Below are 10,750 nucleotides of genomic sequence, written 5' to 3'. Positions count from 1 at the left end.
TCAGGAAGGGGGTAAAAGTGTCCGGACAGGAAGTGGTTAAGGAGCTCTTTGAAAGGTCATGCAATTTCCAAATCTACTATTTCTCCTTGGCTCTTTCAACTCATTTCTCAAGGTTAGGATCTGAAAGGCAAAGTTCTACCATTCTCAGGGGTTGACTTATTGTGCCAGGACTGTTTGGTGCTTTCCGGGCTATCCAGCCTCAGGCTTTGGTAGCTCAAGTTTATAAAACTGCTACCTGATCTTCTGTTCACACTTTTTAAGAATCGGGCCTCTGAATATCTTTTAATCGGCGGGTATTGAAGGCTTGCTGCTGTCCCCTCATTTTCAGTGCTTTGGAACATCCTTATTGTAATGGATATGAAGATGTTTTGGGATGTATGATAAAGGAAATGGGATTTTTGTTTTACTTTCATAGCCTTTTCTTGGAATACATCATAGGACACAGATATCTCAACCATTCTTTCTTGTTTCAGGGCTTGCTACAAAATGCTGTCAAGTAAATTTGATCATGCTTTGCTGGGTTTTTTGACGTCCCCTGGATCAACTGTTGGTGTAGGATTATAACTTTTTTTTTTTTTTTATGGTTGAACTGGATGGACTTTTGCCTTTTTTTTCAGGCAAAATAACTATGTAACTGTGTAAGCCGTGATGGTTGGCAGGGTCTGTCTGTCCATTTGTTTTTGTTTTTTTTTTTTTTTTAAGTCTCCAGAAGGTGGCATAATAACCTTAGCATAATGGATATGAAGATTCCCTGCATCCAGTGTATTTAAAGAAAAGTATTTTATAAACCAAAAATCCCATTCAATTGCAATTATAAATTAAAAGGTAAACTTATCCTATAGTTAGTATAAAAGACAAAGCTTTTCTCCTCCCTCTTAGTCCAACTAAAAATGCTCCATAACTTGTGCCCCACAATAAAAGGGGGGGGAGCGTGTGTGTGTGTGTGTGTGTGTGTGTGTGTGTGTGTGTGTGTGTGTGTGTGTGTGGTTTTTTTTTTGTGTTGTTTTTTTTGTGTTGTTTTTTTGTGGTTTTTTTTGTGGGTTTTTTTTGGTTTTTTTGTTTTGGTTTTTTTTGTTTTTTTTTTTGTGTTTTTTTGTTTTTTCAAACCTTTGCACTTCATATGGCTGCACAGCTATATTTCTAATCCCAAAACACAGGGTGTTTTGACTCCCAGTAGCCCACTTGTGCAGTACAAATCACAAATAAGTCACCAGACCTGAATGGAATAAGGCATGGACAAAAGCAGTTTGAAATAATAGTAGGGCCCTTTCAAATTGATGCGCTTTTGATGTGTTCCTAATAACTTACAAAGTGCAATTTTTGGTGCGTTTTTGAAAAACTTCACCAAAGATGCAGCATGCAAGACCTTTCAAAGCACAGCACATCTGCAGTGTAAACAGTTGCATAGGATTTAATGAGGAATAGTTTTCATGCTCTTTTATCACCCTGGAAAAGCACAGCAAAAGCAGTCCTTGCAGCTCTGCTATGAAAACATTTTTGGCTTTTTTTTTTTTTTAATACAAATACTATTTAAAAAGTGCATTATGTCTACTGTATATAGTGTCCCAATATAAACTAATCCTATTAAAATGCCTTAGTGTCCATAAAAGTGCAAAACAGTCCTGTATATACTACATAAATGTCTGGTATATATTCCTCCACCACACAGACTGCCACTTTTCTTCACTGTGCAGGTGCCGACCAGTATCGAGCAGCAACTTCACATCTGCACCGTGTCACCGCCCCATTGCATTTCGGTCATTGCAGTTGATGTCCTAATCAATAATGTCTCTGTTATCTTTTACATTACTGTGCTTGTCATGTGGTATTTTGAAACCAATATTTTTGTACATTTATATGCTTTGCCATGTGTTTTTAGCACACCTAATATGATATCTCTGTATCCTTGCATATTAATGTTCTTTGTATTATCAACACCTGGTAATGTGTGTAATCTTCTTTTTTTTTTTTTTTTTTTTTTTGTTTCAATGTCTGTAATTGCACCTGGAGTTCAGCTTTAAACCAGGGAGTTTTCAGGTATTGTCAGGCAATTTAGCAGGGCTTCACAGTGATTTTATGGCATAAACTCTGATTCCTTCAATCCTTACCGTGTTGCGTAGGGTTATAAAATATGCACAATATAACATCAGTTCCAGGGCCACTTGGAGTGAATTTTGACTGGTTCCTGCTTTATATAGAATATAAAGTAAAAATCTGTAATAAATTTGTAACGTAAAAGCATTAATATCAAATTGAAATATACCTGTACTGTGGTTTTATAAAACCTGATGACAATTGATAACACAGAGATGTTTCTGAAAATGCAGGTAACACTTTGCAATTTAAATTCTTCCTTTTAATTTTTTCTTCTCATTCTATGCAGCTACCTTAATTATGGTGGCTGTCACTTTTAAGGAAGAAATTCACATTTGGCGGATTGTTATCTGACTGTTTGAACTTTTAATTACTTTTATTTTATATAGTTTCAGGAGTTAGCTTGTATGCTTTTTTTTTTTATTTTTTTTTTTTTATTTTTTTTTTCTATGATTGATTTCACTTCACAGTGTTCATTTGACAACTTCCTTCAATTATTTCAAAGAAATGCTCTTGTAACACAAGGCAGAACCTTGTGATATGTTTTGAAGCCAAATGTAATGATCTTTATGAAATTGCAATAATATAACACATTATTTCAGCCCAACTGTGATAAATAGGTTAAAAAAATAAATCATATTTAAGCACATGTTATATGGGAATGAAAATACTGCATGCAATACATTTTATAGTGAATTAGGGCATTTTTTGTATTCTGTGCATATTTGGAAGCCATCTGCTTTTCTTTCCTAGCCATTATTTGGAGTGACTTGTTGGCTGGAATATGATCATATAGTATATAAATGTTAGAAGTATTAACAGAGCTGAGCATGTTTGATGTAGAGTTATTGTGGGAAGACGGTATGCTACAAATAACTTACTTTTTTGTGTAATCCATAGGTTTTTATTCCGAAACAACAAGGCGAAGTGCTGGGTGTGACTATCGTTGAATCGGGTTGGGGATCTCTACTTCCTACTGTTGTCATTGCAAATCTTATGCATGGAGGACCAGCAGAGCGCAGTGGAGAGCTAAGCATTGGAGATCATGTAATAAGTGTCAACGGCACAAGCTTAGTGGGGCTTCCCTTTTCTTCATGCCAGGGGCTAATACGGGTGAGTTAGGAACTCAAAGCGTGTATTATCTTCAAACACCAATGATACAGTGCAGTCTGCATATTTTATTAACTAGTTTAAAGACTCTGTAAAGCAAGCTGTGAATCTGTAGAAAATGAGAAAAGGGTAGATTGTTCTAGAAATGGTCAATATAAAGTTTGTATTTTACAAACAATTACTGTTCAAAAAGTAACTATGAAAAGGGTAGACGGTAAGTAGCCATTTAATGTTTCACTTATACAAGTAAGAGACCACAGCTTAAAGCATCAGCTTTCAATAACCTGAATGTTGGGCTGTTTTGGCAGGCAGTACTCCCTGAGTACTAAAGCTTACCTTCCCCTTCTTACCTGCCACAAATTACTATTGCCAAGTGAGCCAGCTCAGCAAAGTTCTAGGCCATTAGGAATGTGGAGGGGTGAAAGAGACCAGGCAAGCTCCAACACTACCTTAGAATTGTCAGGACTTTTCCTAACAGCCCAGCATTTTGTCAGGATGCCTAAGGGTGCCTGGATTTGTTTTTTTTTTTTTTTTTGTTTCATAAGGTCTTGGAGACCCTTAATAGAAAAAACATTATAAATATGTGCTAACCACTTGCTCTCCAGAGGATTTATCCCCCTTTCTGACCAGGCCATTTTTTGCGTTAAAATGCGGCGCTATTTCAACTGATAATTGTGCGGTCATGCAATGTTGTATGTACCCAAATGAAATTTATGTCCTTTTTTCACACAAATAGAGCTTTTTTTGGTGGTATTTGATCACTGCTGGGTTTTTTATTTTTTGAGCTATAAACAAGACTAAACATTTAAAAAAAAAACCACAATATTTTATACTTTGTCATAAAAAATATTCAATAAACTCAAATTTCAACATAAATTTAAGCCAAAATGTATTTTGCTACATGTCTTTTTGGTAATAAAAAAAATCTTAATAACTTCATATTAATTGATTTGTGTGAAAGTTATAGCATCTACCAACTATGATATAGACACTGGAATTTACACAGCTTTTACTTTCTGACTGCCAATCACATTTCTTGAGGTGCTAAAAAAATGCCAGGACAGGACAAACACACCCAAATGACCCCTTTTTCGGAAAGTAGACAGCAGCTATGTGCTGAGAGGCATGTTGAGTCCATGGAAGATGTATTTTTTTTCCATAAATTTTTGGAAAATGACAAATTAAAATTTTTTTTTGTTTTACACAAAGTTGTCATTTAAATGGTATATAGTTCACACATGCCATGGGTATATTTGGAATTACACCCCAAAATATATTTTGCTACTTCAGTATGGGGATACCGCATGTGTGAAACTTTTTGGGAGCCTAGCCACAAAAAGGGAGTCCAAAATCCAGCGACCCTTTTAAAAGCCTGAAGGTGCGTAACTTCCTCATTTCACTTCCTCACTACCTATCAGCTACCTATCACCGTTTCGGAGGTCCTGAAATGCCAGGATAGCACCAAACCCCCCCCCCCCCCAAATAACCCCTTTTTAGAAAGTAGACACCCCAGGAAATTTACAAAGAGGCATGGTGAGTATTTTGCAGATCTAATTTTTTTATCACAAGCTTTTGAAAAATAAAAAAAGAAAAGAAAAAATGTTTTCGTTTTTCTTTCTTCATTTTCCAAAAACTTGTGGCAACAGATGAGATCTGCAAAATACTCACCATGCTTCTTCTCATATTCTTTGGGTTGTCTACTTTACAAAAAAGGGTCATTTGGGGGGGGGGGTTCGTACTACTCTGGCATTTAAGAGTCTCTGAAACTGTGATAGGTAGCCAGGAAGTGTAATTAGGAAATAAAGCCCTTTAAAAGTCTGAAGGTGCTTATTGGATTTTGGGGTCCTGTACTTGGCTAGACTGCCAAAAAGTCTCTCACATGTGGTATCCCCATGCTTGGGAGAAGTAGTAGAATGTATTTTGAGGAGTAATTCCACACATAGCCATAGCATGTGTGAGCAATATATCATTTAATTGACAAATTTGTGTAAAAAAAAAAAAAAAAAAAAAAAACAAATTCCAAAAACTTGTGGTAGAAAAATAAAATTATTCTTTTGACCCAACATGCCTCTCAGCAAATAGTTTGGGGTATCTATTTTCCAAAAAGGGGTCATTTGGGGAGGGGGAGGGGCCATTTTATGCCCAGCATTAGAAGTTTATGCCACACATCACTCACTCTTCTAACCACTTGCAGACCAAGCCTTTGATACTTTTGTTCACATGAAAAAAAAAATCAGTATTTTTGGCTAGGAAATTTACATTTGAACCCCTAAACATATATATGTTGGGTGTTGGAGTTTTTTATGTCACATAGTACTCACGCAGCAACTTTTCAAATGCAATTTAAAAAAAAAAAAGTTATACTCTTAATGAACAAAAACACAATATATTGGCCAAATGTTTGGTAAAGTATAAAAGATGAAGATATCTCGAATAAATAGATACCAAACATGACATGCTTTTTAAAACTGCGCACGCCCATGCATTGGCGACAAACTGTATACGTTTTTAATATCCATAGGCGATGTTTTAAAAGCTTTTACAGGCTTTTTAGATTGTCACAGGAGGTCTAATGCTAGAATTACTGCACTCGATCTGACGTTCGCAGCGATAACTCACACGCATGATGCAACCGCTGTTTATATACCAGGGTCAACTCCTCACGTGCAAGGCGTGCCTTTTTTTTTTAAATTATTTTTACACTGTCCCTTTTTTTCATTTTTATTTCATCACTTTTATTATTATCACAGGGAATGTAAGTATCCCCTGTAACTGCAATAGGCATTGACAGGTATTCTTTTCTGTGAAATTGGGGTCTTAGACTCTAGATATCTCCTCTGCCCTTACATCATTTGATCTCACCAAGATCGGTGTAATCAGATGCTTTCCCAATTTACAAATGGCGCTGTTTTTATCCTGCGAAACTGAAATGATGAATTGCTCGTAGCTTCTGATTTCTTAGACTATAGAGATAATTGGCGCCATTCCGGTCTCCAATCAGCTCTATGGTCATCTGGCAGAAACACCGGCTGCATTCTCAGGTTCCCCTGATGGCACGGGACTGCCAGAGAAAGCCGTGGAAGGCAGCGGGGGGGGGTTGGGGGTTGTGGTGTCTTCTCCCGCTGCTTTTAAAAGCAATCCTGCAGCTTGGCCACTAGGTATGCTTTTACATGAAAGCCGATCGGCGGCTGAAAAAAACAATACCATGTCCTTGTTTGGTATATATGCTGTTCTTTTCTTTTATGCAGCCTGTGGCCTGAATGGGGAAAAAAAGAGGAGCAATCTCTGCCAGAAAAAGTGTATGGTATGCCCACCATTAGAATATACCACCCTGCATCCACCCACATGAAATATTCATCAATTTGGATGACAAAATCTGTGCCAAAATTTTTTTTTTTTTAAATATGTGCTGAAGCTTAACTGAGGATGAAAAATCTGTATATTGTGAGAGCAAGAACCTGTTGCTGTCGGAATAAGCAGATCGGTGCTGCAGCTGGATGGCATTCCTGCAATGAAAACATCAATGGTTTCCAATTTTTATTTTTTTGGGGTTTTTTTTTTTTTTTTACCTATTAATTTTAACTTTTAACCAGATGGTAGGGTCTCTCCTGGAAGACAGGACGAAAACATCCCGTTTTTTGTCCTTCCACTTCACTATGAGCAATTCATCATTTTTCAAGCAGGCTTTTTCCCCCTTTCAATTTTGGTGTAAGGATAGAGAAGAATTTTTTATAGTATATGGGTGTGTATCCATCTGGTCCAGGTGCTGAAACCTTTTCAGAGATTCAGTGACTGCTGCTACCTCAGCTTCTGTACAAGGGGCATTAGGGGTTTCCAGTTGAGTTGATAAAAGATTGGGCATAGGGATTTTATTAAACCATGCTATAGTGTCAGATGAGATAGAGCCTTGAGGGGATGAAAGAAGAGAAGAATAACATTTATCAAACAATTGTAAAACCTTGTGAGGGTGTGAGGTGGATAGACTAAAAGGAGTGCTTGGTGTGTGTATGTATGTATGTATGTATGTATGTATGTATGTATGTTTATGTATATATAGATAGAGAGAATGAATTTTCTAGCAAACGTGGAATTGGCATATAATAAAAATGTCTCCCTGGACCATCTCAGTGCCTTTTTAACTTTGAAGGATAGTAAATGGGTTCTATACGTTTTCGGTCAATAAGGCGTCTTGTGTCAGGGTTATAAATATTATTTGTGTTTTTTTACGTTCAATAATTTTTATAAAATTTTAACAAATTGTATGGACAGTATCAATATCAAAACAGGCTGGTACATGAGAAAGAGAAGTGTTTGAGACATCACGAAAGTGTACCAAATTACGAAATTTCTATATCAAAATAAGGTACATACTGAAACACCGTATGGAAGGGGAAGGAGTCACATATTTCTCCATAAACCCTCCCAACAATTTGCCCTCCCGAACAAAAAAACAGGTCACTACCCACAGCTCCCTGATATGCAAATCTCCGTACCAGAGACTAACAGCAATATCCTAGAAGACAAAAAGAACAGACCAAAAATAGAGACAGAGAAAAAAATAGGAAAGGAAAAAGAAGCAGGAAGCCAGATCTGGAGATGAACTGTGAGGGGGTGCCCTCCCTTATCCCCCAAAAGAGTCATAAAACAACATTCATAAACTTAGCCTATGGTTCCCACGTTAATTAAAATTTTGCCACTGTATCACAGACTATACTGACTGCATTCTCCTGGAGTATGATGCATGTAAATTTGTTATTTGCCTGAGCTAGAGACACAGAGGGTTGCTTCCAGGCTTTAGCAATAGACATCTTTGCACCTAACAGGATATAAAATAATCAAACGACTTAGGTAATGGAGGACGCCCTCCAATAGCAGGGGTCTGTGGAACAGAAACCCACATGACTCTGCGAAGCAGAGCAAAAATTCCATTCTATTCTAAAAAGCTATGGATCCTTGGGCATTCCCACCAAATGTGGCACATTAGAACCCTGCAAACCACACCCATGGAAGCAGAGAGGGGATGTAGATGGGTACATTTTGGGTAGGCGCATGGGAACCAGATACCATCTGGTGAGTATCTTCACATTAGCTTCTCTGAGGGCAACATTCATAATCTCCGAGTAAGATCTGAGGAAGCATTTGTGCCAAACATCAACCTCCATGTGTTACCCAAGATCTCTCTCCCAGTCAGTCATATAAGAACTTAGAAGGCAAGCCTAGTAGACTAGACTCTCTGGCACCCCTAACCACACGCATCATCAAACCTAGGCCGCTTCAACCATGGCAGAATGACAGCACTAAATGCCTCAAACGTCGCAGTCGCACACTGGAGAGACTGTGGTGCAAAACCAGGTCCCCTCATGCATTCTCCCTCTATAAATCTGCCTTCCTCACTTACACCTCCTCCCTCCACGCCGCCAAGCAGGCCTACTTTGTTAACCTGATCAACACCCTCTCCTCCTGCCCTCGCCGACTCTTCTCCACCTTCAACTCCCTGCTCTCTCCCCCCCCCCCCCCCTCCTCCACTCAGTACCTCACTCACTGCCCACGAGATTGCCACCCATTTCCACAACAAGATTGACGCTATCCGTAAGGACATTGTCAGCTCGCAATCTACCTCCCCTCCTCTGCCCTCACAACCGCACTGCCTCAGCCCTGTCACCACTGAGGAAGTCGCCAAGGTCCTCTCAGAAGCCCGCCTCACTACCTGCCCCCTGGACCCTATCCCCTCTCAACTCCTCCGGTCACTCCCCTCTTCCCTCATCCGCTCCCTCACCCACATCTTCAATCTCTCTCTCTCTACTGGCGCATTCCCCTCCCCCCTAAAGCACACGCATATCGCCCCCATCCTCAAAAAGCCCTCCCTGGATCCCGCGGACCCCAACAACCTCAGACCCATCTCCCTGCTGCCACTCACCTCCAAGCTCCTTGAGCGCATAGTCTACGATCGCCTAAGCGCCCACCTTACTGACAATAACCTCCTTGACCCACTCCAGTCTGGCTTCCGTCCCCTACACTCCACTGAAACTGCTCTCCTCAAAATCACTAACGACCTACTAAACGCCAAAGCCAAGGGCGACTACTCTGTCCTCCTTCTCCTGGACCTCTCCGCGGCCTTCGACACAGTTGACCACCCCCTCCTCCTTAATAAACTACTCTCCCTTGGCATCAGAGATACTGCTCTCTCCTGGTTCTCATCTTACCTATCCCGACGCTCCTTCAGCGTCACCTACAACGGTGCCTCCTCCCCCTCCCTATCCCTCTCTGTTGGGGTCCCCCAAGGCTCAGTCTATGGACCCCTTCTCTTCTCCATCTACACCTCCTCCCTGGGCAAACTCATACACTCCCACGGCTTCAACTATCACCTCTACGCTGACGACACTCAAATTTACCTCTCCACCCCTCTCCTCACCCCCACTTTCTCCGCCCGCATCACTCACCTCCTAAACGACATCTCAGACTAGAAGTCGCTACATTTCCTCAAGCTTAACCTCTCCAAAACCGAGCTCCTCGTCTTTCCCCCTGCCCACACCCCCCCCCCCATCCTACCCATCATCACCAACAACACCACTATCATTCCCGCCCCGCAAGCCACAGTCCTTGGCGTCATTCTTAACTCTAACCTCTCCTTCCAACCTCATGTCAAATCACTTACAAACACATGCAGGCTCCACCTCCGCAACATTGCCAAGATACGTACCTTCCTTATCCCAGACACCACTAAACTACTTGTACACTCCCTGATTATCTCACGCCTTGACTACTGCAACTCCCTCCTCACCGGCCTACCCCAGTGCAAGCTCTCCCTGCTTCAGACCATCCTGAACTCAGTGGCTAGACTCATCCACCAACTGCTCCACCTTTGCCACCCTCCTCTGCCTCTCCCTCCACTGGCTCCCGATTGCCCAACGCATCAAATTTAAACTTAACCTGACCCACAAAGCCGTTCACAACACTGCCCCTGACTACCTCACCAACCTGATCCCCAAGTACCGCCCTACCCGTACCCTTCGCTCCTCACAGGACCTCCTTCTATCCTGCTCCCTGGTCTCCTCCTCCCATGCACGACTGCAAGACTTCTCCAGGTCCTCCCCCATCCTCTGGAACTCACTGCCCCAATCCATCAGACTGTCGCCTTCCCTCCTCACATTCAGGCGCTCCCTCAAAACCCATCTCTTCAGGGAAGCCTACCCCACCCTCACCTAACGGCCATTCTCCCTCATTCCTCCCACCACTTCATTCCCCTCAGCCACTTCCTACTGTACCACTACCCCCTCCCTCCTAGATTGTAAGCTCGAAAGAGTAGGGCCCTCTTACCCCTCGTACGTTGTTTTATTGTTGTACTGTGCCATGTATTGTCCCCCCTATATTGTACAGCGCTGAGCAAACCCTTTGGCGCTATATAAACTTGATATTGTAGTAATAATAATAATAATAGTAGCAGCCCGTACATTTGGGATATACCTCCTCTCTGGCCCTAGTCCTGTGAGCACCACTGTTCGTATGGGGTAACCCTATATTGCTCCTGTTTATTGGGCATTAGAGA

The 10,750-nt window shown here is 41.0% G+C and overlaps 1 protein-coding gene across 1 annotated transcript in view; it reads left to right on the top strand.

The window, feature by feature from the left end:
• APBA3 (amyloid beta precursor protein binding family A member 3) overlaps positions 1–10,750 on the top strand; it is a 75,591-nt gene that overhangs the window by 37,813 nt on the left and 27,028 nt on the right. The window contains exon 7 of the mRNA XM_089687458.1: positions 2,995–3,207. Coding sequence (XP_089543584.1) covers positions 2,995–3,207 — 213 coding nt within the window. The remainder of the gene's footprint in view (positions 1–2,994; positions 3,208–10,750) is intronic.

Source organism: Staurois parvus, unplaced genomic scaffold (genome assembly GCF_062004578.1).
Source record: "Staurois parvus isolate SC_StPar_1 unplaced genomic scaffold, SC_StPar_1.0 ptg000425l, whole genome shotgun sequence".
Taxonomy (NCBI): Eukaryota; Metazoa; Chordata; class Amphibia; order Anura; family Ranidae; genus Staurois; species Staurois parvus.
Note: the sequence above shows the minus strand (reverse complement) of the source record. Positions and strands in the feature narration are given on the sequence as shown.